We start from the raw sequence: 18,414 nt of genomic DNA, 5'->3' as shown, positions 1-18,414 counted from the left end.
AAAGAAGAAAAACAAATGGCCAACAACAAATTCAACCTAAGAATCAAGGAAATACTAATTAAATGATACCATTTTCACTACTGAAATTATTTTTTAAATAATCTTAATACCCCATGGTTTGTTGTTGAAAGATACGGGGAAATAAGCAATCTCACACTGCTGGTAGTTGTGAAAAAGTGGACAAAGATTTAGTTATTGTTGTGTAGTTTTGATCCAGGAAAATATTTGGAAACCACCCAGATACTCAACAATAATAAACTGATTTTTTTTTTTTAAGTTGTGTTACAATCACATAAAAGAATACATTGAGCTATTTTGGGGCACCTGGGTGGCTTAGTCGGTTAAGCATCTGACTTCAGCTCAGGTCATGATCTCACGGTTTGTGAATTCAAGCCCTGCATCAGACTCTCTGCTGACAGCTTCAGATTCTGTGTCTCCCTCTCTCTGCCCCTCCTCCGCTTACACCCTGTCTCTCACTCAAAAATAAATAAACATTTTTAAAAAATACTGTTAGATAAAAACCAACAGGTTATAAAATACCTAAGGTATATATGAGTCTGCTTTGGTTTTCAAAAAAGACATCCATATGGAAATATATGTACATATTTAAATATATATCATTTAGAGGTCCAGCTATGACAGTTTTAACAACGGCTATAGCAACATTTCTTGAAACAGTTCATTTAAATTTCTGCTCATCTTAATATTGAGTTTTTCTACAATAGGCATGTACAACAGAAAAGTAAATTTTTTGAAATCTCAAGAAAACAAGCCCAAAGTTATCAATAAATAAATTTTTACATACCATTGTCTCCTCCTCCAAAAGACCATACAGTTCTCCCATCTTTAGACAAAGCAATAGTATGTGAACTGCCACAAGAAACCTCTCCTACGTTGCTAATGTCTTTCACTAATGTTGGAATGTTACGGCTATTACTGTCACCGTGACCTTGGATAAAACATATACAACAAAGAAATAATGTTGTTAACTCTTTTTCTTTAGGCCATTACTTCACAGGTAGAATAAACATTTTAAGTTAATGACAGAAATGAGGTATTTTCAAAGTAAAATTAAATAAGAATCATTTCTAGTATCTTCTCATCTCATCTCATCTAGGCTGCTCTCACACTGAGAGACCCAGTCCCTTCAGCGAATAATTAAAATATGCTATATGTGCTCCTCTCCCAACACTTGTCTAACGTTATTTAGGATCATGCTCATGTCAACTAGTTTTCACTACTAACTAGATTACACACTTCAGGATCATGATGGTATCTTTCTTACCCCTGAAAGTGTCTCACCCCTTAATCCTTCAGTGTCTGCTCATTATAGGTACGCAGTAAATGCCTGGTGGATTTAATTACAGCTTAAATTTCAGCACTAGAATCCAGGTATTCACTATATAAAAACTATCTTCCTCTGAGCTAAAACTAACAAAATAAATAACAATTTTTTTGCCTATTAAATCTAGTCTCACTACTTCTTAGGAACCATCATTTCTATTTTTCTGTGAGAGTAACTGCAATTTTAAAAAATCTTACCTAATCTTCCAAAGTCTCCTTCACCCCATGTGTATAATTCACCATCCTCTGTGACAGCAGCACTATGTCTGTATCCAGCAGACACACAAACAACTACCTACACAGCACACAAAGCACACCAAGATGAAGAACATGAATATGCTAAAATATATAGTTCATACTTGATCTTATGCACAGAGACTTCAGAGATACTGATATTCACAACTTACCCAGAAGCTGCCATGTACAGCTGTAGAGGCTGTGCTCAGGACAAAAGTACCTGGGGTCAAGAAAGTGGTGAAATACAGCCTCTGCTGTTTCCCAGCCCATGAAACTTGCCTTCCACTCAGAGAAGGTAACTTTCCTTAATTCATGCAAAGGCGCTGTAAAGGCTAGCAGGAGCCCTGAATATATTAATCTAATCACTTGCAAGGATATGATATCACACCAACCAAGTTTTTACTCAAAGAGTTGGCTGGGGCTGAATGCTCATGTACAATGAAAAAATTTTAAATATAATGTTAACATAAAACTTCCAATCCTGGCTAATCAAGAAAAATTCATTACATAATAGGGATAACTCAAAAACACAGTGACTATTACCAATGCAGAAAGATCTAAGCAGTATATAAGCTTACATTAACTAAACTCCTAACACTATCTCTTTACCCTCAATTAGCTATGTAGTTGATGAGTAGAATCAGGGGAATAAGATTATAAGCAACATAATTGGGGGATCACTATCATACCTTTTAACACTAGTCAAATAGTAATTTAACAGAAAAAATACACTAATTATTTGCATCTTTTCAATATTCAAAAATTTGAACTCACTTTAGAAAATTTAAAGTTTAGATTCAATTAAAAATACTGAGCACCTAATATATTCTAGACAATATGCTAAAACTTTTGAAATTTTTATCTGTAAAAGTAATTTACTTTTTGGAACATTTTTCCTTTATGATGTCCATATTAAGTTATATTTAATTGGCAATGTTTCCACTGCAAAATGGGACATTAAAAGGAACAGAAGTAAAAAAAATTTTACAGCATTAGAATTAAGGAAGAAAGAAGGTGCTGGAAAGACCAGAAAAATGCAACTTCAAGTAGTATTTGTCTGAAAATCTCCTTAGAGCTCCACATTCAATATCTTATCAAGTATCCCATTATGTTGTCAAGTAGAACATTCCAAGGCTCATTGCTTTGGGGTTGATGTCTAAGTTAAAATACTGAAAGTTATAATAAAGTAAAATTCATTTGATAGCCAACCTTGTCAGACAATCTCCTATGAAGTAAAAGTGCCCACTTGTAATTCTGGTATAAAATAAAAATTGAAACTTTAAAAGGATTTTATATAAAAAAAACTTTTGTAGAAAGAATGCAATCTTAAAATGGAGGAATCCATATAATTGCATATAAGTTTAGGAAAATACCTTTAAGGAATACCTTTAAGGAAAATACCTTTAAGGAAAGGTAAAACAGAAATAAGAAGAGGAAGTCTAGGGGTGCCTGGGCGGCTCAGTCAGTTAAACATCTGACCTCGGCTCAGGTCGTGACCTCACAGTCTGTGCTGATAGCACATTTTCTTTGTCTCCCCTCTCTCTGCCCCTCTCCCACTAGCTTGCTCCCACGCTATCTCAAAAGTAAGTAAACATTAAAAAAAAAAAAAAAAAGAAGAGGAGATCTAAGTTCAGTTTGTAATGGTGCTAATTATTTGTGTGTGACCTTAGGCAAGTTAGTTAACCACTCTAAAAGCCTCATTTAGGTTTCTATTAAAATGCCACCTCCTCTAACCTTACAACCTCATTATCTAATATCACACCCCACCCAAGTTAGTATCTACTACATTACTCATTTTTTTCCCTACTATTATTTGAAATTATTTTATGTGCTTACTTATTTTTTATCTCTATCCACAGATTAAAGCTCCATGAGAGCAAGGATCTTGTCTGTTTTGTTCACTGCTGTTGTGTCAACTACCTAAAACACTGCCTGGCTCTTGGAAGGTACTAAACAAATATTTGCTGAATGGAGGAGTCTCAGTTTCCTCATGTGAAATGAGAATAATAACTACCTTAACAAAGTTGTTGTAAGAATTAAAATTAAATACTGTATGTGAAAGTGTTTTGTAAACCATAAAGCAAACATACAAAAGATAAGCCAAAGGATTTGCGGGTAGAGTGCCACTTCGGAAAGAATACATCAAAATCTGAAAGATACCATCCTTATAGCACAGTGCATCTAATAATTTTTAAATACAAAAAGAAAGCACATACCTTTCCCTGCAGAGGGCCCTGAATAAGCTTGGGATATTTCTGTGTTGAACTATTTCCATGTCCCAGTTTCCCATAATCACCATCTCCCCAACTGAAGACTTCTCCTTCTGTTGTAAAAGCTAAAGTGTGACCATCAGATCCTTTAGAAGATGAAACCTTTTTAATGGACCTGTGAGGTTCAAATGTTAACTTCTTTAAAGTGGACTGATTATTAGAATCTCCAAGGCCCAGTCTTCCATAGCTGCCTTTACCACAAGCTCTGACAGAGCCATCCGTAGAAATAACAAAAGTGCAGTATTGCCCAGCTTCAATCTATAAGCAAACAAAGAGAATAATAAAACGAAATGCTTCTGTGAGAATCAAAGTATAATATTTGACGTTAGTTTTATCAAAGAGGTTCAAAGGAAGTCTTTAAAATCAGAAGTTGACATGAATCTCCAGAGAGATTAAACAGAAAATTAAGAAAACTATTAATGGCCTTTTTATGTTGACTTTATTGTTGAGCTCAAATTAATGTATATGTTATCTTTTCAGGGTATCTACCCAGTCATGGTTCACTAAAACAACACAGTAAAATGTTTTAGCCTCATCTTATAAAGGCTGGGTAAAGGGCAAGAAATAAAATTATCCTATAAATCCCTTAGAGTCCATTATGGTGAAAGACCATACACAGTATTTTACATTCATTCAAAAAAAAAACACATAAATTTTAATGAAAATAATAATAAAATGGAAGGTTCTAACTTAGCTTAAAGGTAGCTACAAATGAAAAAAAGTGATAATAAGAAAATAAAATGCTGATTTGGCAAAGGGAAAATTCCAGTTTTTATTTAGTCCTATTTATTATTTGCATTGAATATAATGGTAAGTCTGTTGTCATTCGTAATTCTTTTTAAAAATCCAGCTCCCAATTTAATTTTTTGAAACTTAGAAACAAAGTTAGGGAAATGGACTAAAAGTTTTTTTCTAGTAAAATGAAAAAAGTGATGCAATACAGTGTAGAAATGATATAGATAAGAAACAAGAATCTTCATCCACTTAAAAAAAGCCCTGAACACTATTTAAAGAGAACCCTGTCATCTACCAATCTGTAAAGTATGCAGAGAACTCACAGTTTGAGCATCAGAGAAACTGGGAGCCAGTTTGGGCTGTAATATTTTCTCCTGTGTGCCTTCCACCAACTGATGGCTGCTATTGCTCCCCCAAACATAGACCTCACAGGTTTCTGAGACAATGGGAGTGTCACCAGTCTGAATGCTATCTGGGCTAGCACACGTTCTTGAGTAATCAGAAGCCATTCTGCAAACCTATTAAAATTAAAAACATGCAATACATAGGCAAGATATTTTTAATGGAAACATTTTTATAACTGTCACCTGAAATTACTGTTTACTTTCTTCTAAAACTCTCAACTGTTCAAATAACTTAAGAACAACACATCCAATTTTAAATACAGATGGCCAGACTACTCACTCCTGAAAAAGATACTAATAACGGTGGCAAAAGTGGAGGAAGAGACATACAATCAAGACTTTTTTAGCTAAAAATTATATTATTGTACACACATTACAGAAAATCAAACCTTAAAAAACAAAGAAGTGGCTGGCTCAGTTGGTAGAGCATGCAACTCTTGATCTCAGGGTTGTGAGTTCAAACCCCATGTTGAACACAGAGCTTACTTAAGAAAGAAAGAAAGAAAGAAAGAAAGAAAGAAAGAAAGAAAGAAAGAAAGAAAGAAAAAAAGAAAGAAAGAAGAAAGAAAGAAAGAAAAAAGAAAGAAAGAAAGAAAGAAAGAAAGAAAGAAAGAAAGAAGAAAGAAAGAAGAAAGAAAACACAATTGATAATCTTATCACCTTAAAACAATGAATGCTATCTATTTTAGGTATGTTTTCCCAGATTTTTGCATATACGTGTTCTTTAACATTGTTATCACAGTGCATATATAAAAGTAATGATACAAAAGTCATGCAAAATTTTCCATGTCTACCTAATCTTCATGATTGAACTGATAATTTCCCACCTAACATAAAAACACAATTTACTTAACCCTTTCTTTAAAAATTTTTTTTTAACGTTTATTTATTTTTGAGACAGAGAGAGACAGAGCATGAACGGGGGAGGGTCAGAGAGAGAGGGAGACACAGAATCCGAAACAGGCTCCAGGCTCTGAGCAGTCAGCCCAGAGTCCGACGCGGGGCTCGAACTCACGGACCGTGAGATCATGACCTGAGCCGAAGTTGGACGCGTAACCGACTGAGCCACCCAGGTGCCCCTTAACCCTTTCTTTTAAACAGGACATTTAGATTCTTTTTGTTATATAGAACATTTTAGGGAATGTAGTTTTTAATACATTTTTTTTTATTACTTCTTAAATAGAGAACCTCAGAAATGGGGCTACTATATCCCAAAAGGATAACAACCTTACAAATCTTGAAATATACTAGGTAACAAATTGCTTTCCAAAATGGTGCTACTTTATTATTTTATCACCAGCAATATATTCTATGTATAATAAAAATCATCGCTTATTTACAATCTGTGTTGAATACAATGGTAAAGTCTGTTGTCATTCATAATGCTTTTTAAAAATCTAGACTTCTTCACCTGCCGCCCCCCACAACCCACCAAAAGGACTGGACCCAGTGTGGCCATTTCAGTTGCCCTAACCACGGAATACATCTTTATGAGAGTACCAGTCTCACTGAATTGATACCAATATGTATGATTCTAATTTTTTTGCAAACTTAAGTGGGATAAAGGAGGATGCCTTATTTTAACTACACATTTCATTATTATCAATAGAACTAAAGTTTTTTTCATCTATTTGTTTACCACTAACTTCTGCCCATTTATTTTTTAGAGCTTAACGGACTTTCAATTGGCTTATATGAATTCTATACAATAAAAATACTAACTCTGGGGGCAGCTGGCTAGCTCAGTCTTTAGAGCATGCGACTCTGCCTCACATCGGGCAAAGAACTTACTTTCAAAAGGTGTATTAATTCTGACTGTAGCTGTTTCCAATTGTTCTGTCTAGTAGTTTTTTGCTCAAACAAAATAAAAGAAGGAAAACCTCCAAAAGTCAATCTTCAGAAGCCCATTAGATGGAAGGGGATAGAGTAATTTTAGTCAGAATCATTAAATAGTATCCAAAACAAGAGAATGATATGTGTGTTAAATAAACATTTTCCAATGAACAAAAGGACAGTTTTGAGAACATACAAAATATGGGTAAGTGAAGGCTGCCAGTCCCTAATAAAAATCTGAAATTTTGCTGGAGACAAATGGAGAATGGTGGGGTCAAGAGTGTTAGAATTTTTTTTTTAAGTTTATTTATTTAATTTTTTTTTGGGGGGGGGTGGCGGGGAGAGGGAAAGAAAGCACAAGTGAGGGAGGGGCAGGGATAGAGGGAGAGAGAAAATCCCAAGCAGGCTCTACACTGTCAGTGAACCTGTGAGATCATGACCTGAGCTGAAATCAAAAGTCAGATGCTTAACTGACTAAGCCACCCAGGCACCCCGTGTGTTAGAATTTTTAATATAAAAATCTATTGCTATTAATAGGTTTTATAAAAAAAAGTCACAGCTCTCCTCCCCACACAACCCCCAAAAAGAGCGAGATAGAAAAAAATTTACTTATAGGGCTTAGAAATGTGTGTTTAAAAACAACTGAGGGGTGGCTGGGTGGCTCAGTCATTTAAGTGTCCAACTTTGGCTCAGGCCATGATCTCACAGTCCGTGGGTTCGAGCCCCACATCAGGCTCTGTGCTCCCTCTCTCTCAGCCCCTCCCCCACTCATGCTGTCTCTCTCTCTCAAAAATAAACATTAAAAAAAAAAAAAAACAGAGACAGGGGTGGGATAGGAACCTAGGAAGATGACAGCAGCAGCAACACAGTTTTCTAAACTCCCTGAACAGAACAGCTACAAGGCCAAACTTCAAGTTCACACTTAACATTCACAATAAAACTAGGTGATAAGGGTACCTCCAGTAACTCCTTTCAAAAATATAAGCAGATGCAGACGAACCACCACCCAGCACAAAAACTACATGGTAATGACATCTGTGCAAGAGGAAGCAATAAAGTATCCGACAGACCTCAGAACAGGAAAAACCTCAAACAACCAATTAGGTACTCAATGGACAGAACAGTAAGCCAATCTAAGAACAGCAGTTGCAAGTAGGAAGGGCTTTGCCTGGTCTCACAGCAGGTAAGTACAAAGAGTCCATGAGAAGTTTGAAAGAAGCTATAGTAATCTACTTCTTGTGAACTCTTCAAGTTGACAAGCAAGAATTCCCTTCCAGGACACAGTCACCACACTAAAGAGAAACTACTGGGAGAGGAATATAAATTGAGCAGGATAGGGACAATAAAGAGGAAAGACAGAATGTCAAAATAAAAGTGGTGGAGGGGACCATGCTGCAAAACCATCTTGTTTTTTTGTTTTGTTTTTTTTTTTTACAAAAAAATAATAGGAGTCTTTGGTGTTTGAAAAGCTATCTTGAATCTCATCTCCATTTTAAAAGTTCAGAAAACCAAACTGTCCACAAAAATCAGCAACAAAAATATCCAGGTCAAATTCCACATGAAGTTATTACTAGAAAAAAAGGGGAAAAGAGGCAGAATAACATTCCTACAATAAAAGCATGCCAGAAGGGAACTTCTGACAAAACAGATCAAACTGTAACCTATTTCGAAACAAGCTAAAGGGATTAAGAAAATGAAACAAGACATGAAAGAAAAACAAAAATCTGAAATAGAAACACTCAAAAATGAGATGACAAAACTCAAGAAAAAATCAGAAAAGAAAAAAAAATTTCAGAAATGAAGACTAAACTAGAAGGAATCCAAGTGTAAATATATACAGTCGACAATACCTTAAGAGCAACAAAAAATAAAAAAGGAAAAAATGTTTAGAAATAAGTAAATGAAAAAGATATAAAAAGTATTCAAGAAAAAGTGACAAATACTAAAGTTAGGCAAAGATCCAACATACAGATAATGGTGGTCCTTAAAGAAGAAAACCAAATTTAAAAAATTTTTTAAATACTAAAAACCAGAATTTAGGGAAATTTTTCTGAAATAAAAAAGATTTTAAACAACATATTGAAATTCTCATATCTCTGATAATATCAATCCAGAATGTATGACATCTACATGTATTCAAGTGAAATACTGATCTTTAAAGATCACCTAACTCATGGGAAAGAAAATCAGATTATCTTCAGACTTTGACAGCAAAGGTTCATGCCAGAAGAAAACGGATGAACATAACTGAGGTGCAGAAGAAAAGAAAATGTGAGCCAAAGATTTTATATTCTCAAAACTGACTTTAAAGTACAAAGTGGACAGCAATTATTAACACATCAGAAGACAATATTGTTCTAATGGACTTTACTGAGGAATGTACTAGAGAATGAGATTCAGATAACCCAAAAGAAGAAAAAGACATTAACAGAGAAGCTGACTGTGAGCATTAAATATATAGTTACTTATAAAACTAAAACTAAAACTAAATGAGGGTTAAAAGGAAGAGAACATGATGCTCTATGTACATTTAATGTTAACTATAAAAAAAAAGAACATATATAAAAATGTAATGTTTTCAGAGGATCTCTTTTGCATTGTTGGTGGGAATGCAAGCTGGTGCAGCCACTCTGGAAAACAGTATGGAGGTTCCTCAAAAAACTAAAAATAGAACTACCCTACAACCCAGCAATTGCACAACTAGGCATTTATCCAAGGGATACAGGTGTGCTGTTTTAAAGGGACACATGCACCCCCATGTTTATAGCAGCACTATCGACAATAGCCAAAGTATGGAAAGAGCCCAAATGTTCATCGATGGATGAATGGATAAAGAAGATGTGGTGAGTACTACTCAGCAATCAAAAAGAATGAAATCTTGCCATTTGCAACTACATGGATGGAACTAGAAAGTATTATGCTAAGCGAAAATTAGTCAAAGAAAGACAAATATCATATGACTTTACTCATATGAGAACTTTAAGAGACAAAACAGATGAACATAAGGGAAACAAAAATAATACAAAAACAGGGAGGGAGATAAAACATAAGAGACTCATAAATATGGAGACCAAACAGAGGGTTACTGGAGGAGATGTGGGAGGGGGGATGGGCTAAATGGGTAAGGGGCACTAAGGAATCTACTCCTGAAATCACTGTTGCACTGTATGCTAACTAATTTGGATGTAAATTTTAAAAATAAAATTAAAATTAAAAAAATGTAATGTTTTCAGTAGTCATATGGTGGTAGTATTTGTCTTATTTTAGGGTGGCTGTTTGTGACTGTGTGCAGTAAGTAATTAAAACAAGTAAGTAATTTTGGGGTATTCTAATTCTACCAACCCTATACCCTTGAGAATGACTATTCTTAGTTTAGAAGAAAGGAGATATAAATGTAATATAGAAAAGATTAAGTAAAAATTCTTTGGCTCTGAATTTGAAAGTATCAGCATCAAATCATGAGGTATATTAGCTTTAAATACACACACTCTAGCTCTGGCCACTATAAAAGCCTAGAAACAAAATACTCAGTAGTGATGAACATTTTTAACACTCTGATTGTGGTTCTGAAATACTATTTCCCACTAAAAGAAACTAGGGCTTTTTGAAGAAATAGCTATCTGATTCTAGATCTGGGGCAAGAAATGTACAAGATGAACCTAGAGTAATTTAATGTGTCAGACAGCAAGAAAGCTATCAAAGATTATTAGGTCCATGTCAAAAGAATTTAGGAACCACCCTGAAGAGACTACTACCCCAAAAGACTATTGGCCCACTACTATGGGTTCATAATAATATTTTTCAAAAGAAATCAACTGGTCAAGTTTGGAGGATAACAGACTAATTCAATAAACTGAACACTAGTAAATAAAAATCAGTGCCAAAATTTTAAAAAATTGGATAAACAGAATCAAGCACTTCTTCTGCCTTTCTTAAATGAACTGAAGCAGAGTAACCAAATAATTGATAAGGGAATCACCTTTATAAAAACATTCCAAAGAATAAATGGAAGAGGAATGATACAGTTAAAATATCACCGTTTTGCACTCAACCATCAATGAATTAATAAATGTAGTCATATAAATGTAGCATCAACACTTGCTAATACCACAAAAAGAGAGACAATTAGAAGGAAGCTGATGGAAGATCACAACGCCATACAGTCTTGCCAAAGGGATCAAACCTAAGATCAAACCTTGCCAAAAGGATTAATCCTCAGGTCAAGCCTCTGGATCCACCTGACAATTTGCAGGAAATAAAATAGAACATGGTGAACCACATTATGAGTAATCAATCAGCAAAAAGCCCAGGTTCCTGAGCAAAAACATTGAAGGAAAAGAAATAAATGGAGGGGAACCCATAGATTGATTTAAAAGACATCGTGTGTGTGTGTGTGTGTGTGTGTGTGTGTGTGTGTGTGTGTGTTTAGAGAGGAGGGGAGAGGGAGAGGGAGGAAGGAACAAACGGAAGGAGAAGAAGAATCGTAAGCAACCTCCACACACAGAGCAGAGCCTGATCTCATGACACAGTGAGATCATGACCTAAGCCGAAATCAACAGTCAGACGTTTAACCAAATGAGCCACCAGGCACCCCAAAGACATCTTTGTTTTTTTTTAAATAGGCAAGACAGTGTCTACAGTGTCTAGAGATACACACCTGGGTGACACAACAACAAAGAAATGCAAGGAAGTGATTACTCTGAAAGTCAGCTTAGTGGTTACATAGGAGAGGAGGACAGGGGTAATGACCAAAACATGAAAGGGCCATTCTGAGTGGCTGGTAGTTTTACTTCTTTACCTGGGTAAGATGAGAAGAAAATTTATTTTATAATAATTTATTAAGCCTGACATTTGTTTATATGTCTTTCTGTATCTATTTAATAATAAATGTTTTAAATTAAAGTTACCTGCACATGACACAAAGTTCAAAACGAATAAAAGGGTATATATAAATTGAAAAGTATGTCTCCTTCCCACTCCTGAGGCCAGACACCCTAGCTCTACTTTCTAGAGGCAACTACTGATGCTACTTCCTTTTGCATCCTTTCCAAAGATTGAATAATTATTTTTAAGGGATAAACAAATGCTACAGCATTTTAAGACAAAGTAGTTTTAATGTAGAAGATATGATTATTACATACCTCTTCAAAGAGACATAAAGCTGCCTCATAGAGTGAGCACAAGCCATCAGATGTTCTGGTTGGTTCCCTCCACTGACTTCGATCAGCAGATGAACCCTACAGTTTCAGGAGACATATGTATTAAAATCACTTAAATATTCCACAAAAATATCTGAGGAATTGTTTATATGATTATGCATATTAAGATCAAATCCTAACACTAGGTCATGAAACCAACTTTTATATAGAAGTGTTATAAAAGAAAGAGCTATAGAGTGAAACACTAAATTAAGTGCCAATTCCTCGATGATTACCCTATTCAATAATCATAGGGCTTGACCCAGAAAATAGTCAAGGAGGCAGAATTTTACTAATCACATATTCTTTGAGTGGCCAATATCCAGTAAATGAGGCCCCAGGAAATATTCTACTCTCCTGGGGCTGCCTTGCCCACCTGTCTCCAAGGATACGGCAAGTAGAACATAGCGAGCTTGAGTGATGACCCTGACCAGAGCAGCAGAAAGTCTGTTCCTCCCTTCTTAGTTTCAGCAAAACTAAAGTCTCACAAATCAGTTCATCAGTCTCACAAATCAGTGCTGACTACACTAGCAACAAAGCATCTTTCTCCTATCACAGCTGAGGAATTGTAGACCTCTCTGGGACTCTACAGAAGGGCCCAATGGCTGTGACAAGAAATCATTCCATCATTAAAAAACGACAAACCAGAAAGTGAACTTGATCTCACTGCTCCCTCAAATTCTCAAATACTTAAATCTTTAGACCACAAATGTCAAGTTCTTTCTCTGGTTTAACAATTCTTTAATCATGAAATTTTCATAAGTAGCTTTATTTCAAAGGATTCTGTACTGTAAAAATATTTATATTCTAGATGATAAACTGGCAGATATATGACAGGAAAGTGTGTCTTTTATTACGGAAGGGAGGCTGGCCCTATAAGATCCCATTTATCAATATCAATTTTATTAATTCAAACTATTTTAATCAACATGACTCCTAAGTAATTAAACAAATGAATATGTTGGCTATTTAAGTTATGGCTAGTTTATTAGGTACTAACCTGCTGCTACCAAATCAATTTTTATCTATTTAAGATGGTGCTTCTCAAATTTTAATAGGGACATGAATTATCTGGAGATTGTGTTAAAGCACAGATTCCAATTCAGTAACTATAGATAGGGTCTAAGGTTCTGCATTTCTAACAAGCTCCCGGGTTATGCCAATGCTGCTACCTGAGGCTTACTCTTTGAGTAGTAAAGCTAAAGAGAGCCAGCCACTTGTAGGTCTGGAATCATACCAGAAAGTGAGTGTTCAAAATTAACTAGCACCTAGATATACAAGGTGTTGCGATCTCAGCAAATACTTTGGGGCACAGATTCAACGAATTCCATCATTAGCTGTGCAGAACTTCTGAGGAAAACACAAGTGTAATCTATGGTTCCGTTATTTAAAGGCCATCTCAAGTGATCATCAAATCAAAAGCAGATGAAGAAGTAGACTGCTGCACCTTCCTAGGAGCTGGTACCAGAGCCATCATAATCCTCTTTTTTTATGCCTTTCTACAATATGGAGGAAAATGCTGAAAACCACATGAAGTTTTCAGTAACAGATCTGGGTTTAAATCCAGGCTCCATCACCTATTGGATGTGTTAATGAAGGATAAGCTTCCCTATCCTTAGACAAGAATAATGCAGATATTATTTAGGTTTGTTGGGAAGATTAAATAGAGTTATGTATAAAACATGCTTAGCACAGCTCCTAGTATATAATAACAACTCAAAACTGGTAGCAGTAATTAATTTGCATCATGTACACTGAGAAAGAAAATACAAGAGATCTTTAATAAATTCTTTCTAAATTTGAAAATACCAAACCAACAAAACATCCTTCAAACACTGTCACTGATTTCTGTCCTTCCCAATACAGTCAATACAGTACTCTCCCCTCTCCCCAATCCACAGTTTGACTTTCTGCAGTTTCAGTTACCCAAGGTCAACAGCAGTCCAGAAGCAGATGCTCCTCTTTCTGACACAGTCAGAAGGTCAACAGTAGCTTAATGCTAGGTCACACTGCCTGCTCATTCCCCTCACTTTCTCTCATCGGCATTGTATCATCTCACATCATCACAAGAAGGGTGAGTGCAGTACATTAAGATATTTTGAAAGAGAAACCAGATTCACGTAACTTTTATTACAGTGTATTGTTATAATATCACTATTATTGTTGTTAGTCTCTTACTGTGCCTAATTTATAAATTATATCATATGTATGCATGTACAGGAAAAACCGCAGTACACATAAGGTTCGCAGCACTATCTGCAGTTTCAGGCTTCTACTGGGGGGGTCTTGGAACATAGCCCCCAGGGATAAGGGGGGGATAATGTAGTTAAGACTGAGACTAGTCCAGCTCCAGTCAGTCAGTAAGGATTAAAGACATCTCTAAAACCCATTCTGTACAGAATTCTTAATGTAAGTAAGAAAACAATACTATCCATAAGTATTTTTTAAACAACTAAATTTTGGAAAATATAGCACATGAAATGTGTAACTTTATACACTGTTAACATACCACAGGAATTTCAATGGTATAAAGATAAGTGGAAATTAAAATAACATAAATTCATGATTTCATAGGTCTTCATTTAATTACCTACCTCTTAAGCACCTACTATCAAAAATAATGTTATACCTTTTTTTTCCACATTTGTCTTTTTAAGATATTCTGACAAGAACATAATATCCAGGTACTGGATAGAGTACCTTTCCACATATTCTTGCTATCTGGTTTGACTCCACTTAAAATTGCTGCAATGACTCCCCACTGCCTATAGCACCAATTTTCACTGCATAGCATGAGATACAAGGCCCTGCCTACTTAGCAGCTTTATCTCATCCCATTCCACCCCGTACAAGCAGGGGCTTGCTCTCCTACACCTTGGTCACTTTGTGAATTCTGGTCCTTTCATCTGAAAACTTCTCCAGCTACCTCCACTTACACATTTCACGTTTGCAGGCAAACTCTACTTTCCAACTAAGCTCAGGGATCCTTCCTCCACAAGGCATTTTCCGTCCCTTCCCTCCAGCTCTCCTCCTGTGTCCCATCACCTCCTCTCTGTGCAGACTTCTACTACAGCTCATTATCTTTAATTTGAAATGTTTGTGCATCTCTCTTTCCTTAAACTGTGAGTTGGCTGAGGGCATGGACGCTACAAAGCTCGTTTATCTTTTTAACTCAGTGCCTGACAGCATCTGGCACACAGTGTTAAATAAACACGAAGTGGCATCAAAGGCCAATGGTGTTTTAACTGTTGTTTATTCTTTTAGAATTCAGAGATATACAATGACATTTTTTCCCTACTCTCTATTTAAATATAAGGTCATGAATATCTTGTGGACTCCCATTCAAACAATTACTACACATGTGTTATCACTGAAGGTTAAGAATCACAGAAGTAAATAAAATTTATGGATTGAACTTATTTTTGTTAGGCCTTACATCAGATACTCAGTTAATGGTTATGTGTCTCTCTCTTTCACTTCTAACTTGGGTGGTGACTTTTGTCCCAGTTGTTCAGGGGTAGAGAAACTTAAGGCAGGGAGGATCAGGTCAAGTTGGGGTCCAGTGTACAAGGACTGGATATACCAATTTTCCAAATTCACAGACAACACTGTAAAGTGTAAGAAACGTGAGTTCTGAAGACCAAGAGCATCAGACTCTTATCACTTACTGTGCAGGAAGGAATAATAAACATAAAATTCAACTAAATAACCCTTCCTTCCCTCTAAAGCCAATCTGAAATTAAATTAAATTCAATCTAATATAGGTCTCTGGTGATGTTAGGAGAGCCAAACTAAATCAAATATACAAGATTCTTCCCCAGAACAGATCCAGATTTCTGTCAAAAGCAATCTAGTTTTCCAAGGTGCCCTCATTACAATAAGGAGCTATATCATAGGGTATAAACTTGGAAGTTATGGAGGGAGGCCCCTTCTGACTAGGTGTATTTGACATTTTATCCAGGAATGAAAGAGGTAAAGTGAAGAGAAAACTGGAAATCCAACAATAATGTAAACTTATTCTATTTTATATCTACTTTAAGGTAGGCCTTCACAGGAAAAAAAAATGAATAAACTTAACATAAATACAATACATGGTCTGCAAAGACAGACTTAGAGTAAGAAATAAATAATGAAGTGTCTGCCCCGTAAGTACTTAATCAGTATATGTTTCACTTCTAGTTCTTTTTGCCAAATGTGTAAATTTAGGTAACTGTCACAGTTTCTTCTTCCTTAAAATAAGGATAAATTATATCTACCTCATGATTATCATGATAATTGAATCACAGGATGCATCCAAAGCACCTTGTTGTTAGCAGGTACTCAACAAAGGCTAACTCTTCTTCCTTAATTGCAGGTATTGGGGAGCAGTAAATAAAAGAAGTCAAAAAAGGAATGAGATGGTTTATTACAGATTAAATTGAAGGCAGATTTATAGTACATACCAAAGAACGCCTCATCTGCATTAATATAGTCATAAAGCAGTCAAAGCTGATCATTCCTTCCTGGCTTGATAGTAGTTTGCTTTTCTCCATGGAATTTACAACCGCTGAAGCCCCCAAAGCCATTTCTATCCATTCAAGAAGGTACCGCAAAGAGCCTCGCTGAGCTGCTAAACCAAGTAGCAACTCAGAAGCTAATCTGCGACCTAAAGTGTCTGCCCCAGAATTGGGAATAGTTACTCCTTTAAGAAATGTTGTCACTTGTGATAAGCAGTCCAAACCCATTGGAGGAATCTTGCTTTCATTTGCTAAAGATAATGGTGGCAAAGAGCTGACAACTTCAATTGCAGTATGAATAACGTCGTTGCAAAGACTAAGACCAGGTCCTGACACAGGCATCATCCAACTTTGTCTCAGAAGTGCAAATAATAAACTTAGACCAGTTCGAACACCCATTTCTATAAGTGCATCAGTGCTTGACCGGGGACGTTCACTAACAGAATGGACATCTGCTGAACCAGAGCTGCTCTCCGGAGAATGCTGCTGCTGTTTCACTTTGCCTTTGTCATGGTATTTATTAGAAAGTGCATAAAAGACACGCTGGAGTACAAGCAGTCGTTTTCGAAGTGCCCCAGCAAATGGGGAATCTGAACATACCATCTTCGCTAGTGCTAGCTGGCTGCTAAGAAGGGCATCCAAATAGTGGTCCTGCTCATCACTTGAAAGAGACTCACGTTCAAAGTCTGGCAACTGTGGTCCTTTGAGGCACAAAACTTGTTGGGGCAAAGGTACTACTTCTTTATTGCTGACCAGTTTAGAATACAGAACAGCAACTCCCTCTCTTGTAGCAATAGATTCACTATCCTCTGTAATCCAGGAGCTGTTCAGGTGTTCAAGCCATTTCAGTTTCACTGGTGGAACCATAGTTGCCATGTTGGTTTACTCTTCAGCCATTAGTTCTATAAAGGGAGATGAAAAAGCAGTCAAAAACTTACACAATTGATTCATAAAATGTTTCTGAACTTCCATCTTACATTACAATTAGTGATTTCAAACTGGTGAGACAAAGTCTGAACTGGAATTAATAGCAATGTACCAATGTTAGTATTTTAGCTTTGATAAGTGTACTATAGTTATCTAAGATGCTAATATTAAGGGAAAATGGGTAAAGGGCATAGGAGAACCCTGCACAATCTTTGCAACTTTTGTGTAAACCTAAAATTACCCCAAAATAAAGTTTATTATTAAAAATTAGTGATTTGTGTGCCTCTTCTCTTCAAGTTCTGGCCCCACTGTCAGTATAACAGTGGGTTCTACATGCTCATGACCCCCAAATTCCTATCTCCAACCCAGAACTCTCCCCTGAACTCCAAATTCATATATACAATTCCTCACATCATCACTCCATATAGATATCTATAGGCATCTCAACATATTTAAAACCGAATTCCTAATCCACCACTACCGCCATGCCCACCCAAACCCATTCCTCCTATAAACTTCCTTATCTCATAAATGGCAACTCTATCCTTCTGCTCCTCTGGCCAAAAATCTTGGGAGTCACCACTGATTCCTCCCTCTCTTACACAACAAATCAGTCAGCACTACTTACGAGTACCTCCAAGAATCCAAACAGCCACTCCCTTACTAAAACCTGCCCCAAGCTATCATCTCTTGGATCATTGAAGGAGCCTTCTTACCAGTCTCTCTCACTGTACAGAGGAAGCACAGTGACTCCAAAAGGGTAAAAATGTTTTTTGTGTATTTTGTTTACTACCATATTCCAACACATAGTAAGTGCTCCATGAGTATTTGTAGGGAAAAAAAGTACTTAAAAACTAAGTCCTATGAGATAAAGTATTCACAAAACATACATCCCACAAAGGACGGGCATCCAAGATACATAAAGAACTCCTACAACTCAAAAATAAAAAGACAATTTAATTTTTAAAAA

At 36.0% G+C, this 18,414-nt stretch overlaps 1 protein-coding gene across 11 annotated transcripts in view; it reads right to left on the bottom strand.

Annotated features, from left to right (window-relative positions):
- Positions 1–18,414, bottom strand: part of HERC1 (HECT and RLD domain containing E3 ubiquitin protein ligase family member 1) — a 194,808-nt gene that overhangs the window by 132,848 nt on the left and 43,546 nt on the right. For all 11 annotated transcript variants that reach the window (XM_047074980.1, XM_047074983.1, XM_047074989.1 and 8 more), the window contains exons 2-7: positions 16,464–17,419; positions 11,965–12,060; positions 4,910–5,104; positions 3,798–4,109; positions 1,543–1,639; positions 806–949 (exon numbers count right to left, since the gene is read on the bottom strand). In XM_047074980.1, coding sequence (XP_046930936.1) covers positions 806–949; positions 1,543–1,639; positions 3,798–4,109; positions 4,910–5,104; positions 11,965–12,060; positions 16,464–17,393 — 1,774 coding nt within the window. In that variant the 5' untranslated portion in view covers positions 17,394–17,419. The remainder of the gene's footprint in view (positions 1–805; positions 950–1,542; positions 1,640–3,797; positions 4,110–4,909; positions 5,105–11,964; positions 12,061–16,463; positions 17,420–18,414) is intronic.

The sequence above is a fragment of the Lynx rufus genome, unplaced genomic scaffold (genome assembly GCF_022079265.1).
Source record: "Lynx rufus isolate CCGP_SWC_20201006 ecotype Redwood Valley unplaced genomic scaffold, mLynRuf1.p SCAF_13, whole genome shotgun sequence".
Classification (NCBI taxonomy): Eukaryota; Metazoa; Chordata; class Mammalia; order Carnivora; family Felidae; genus Lynx; species Lynx rufus.
The sequence above is the reverse complement of the archived record's forward strand: the minus strand, read 5'-3'. Positions and strand labels throughout refer to the sequence as shown.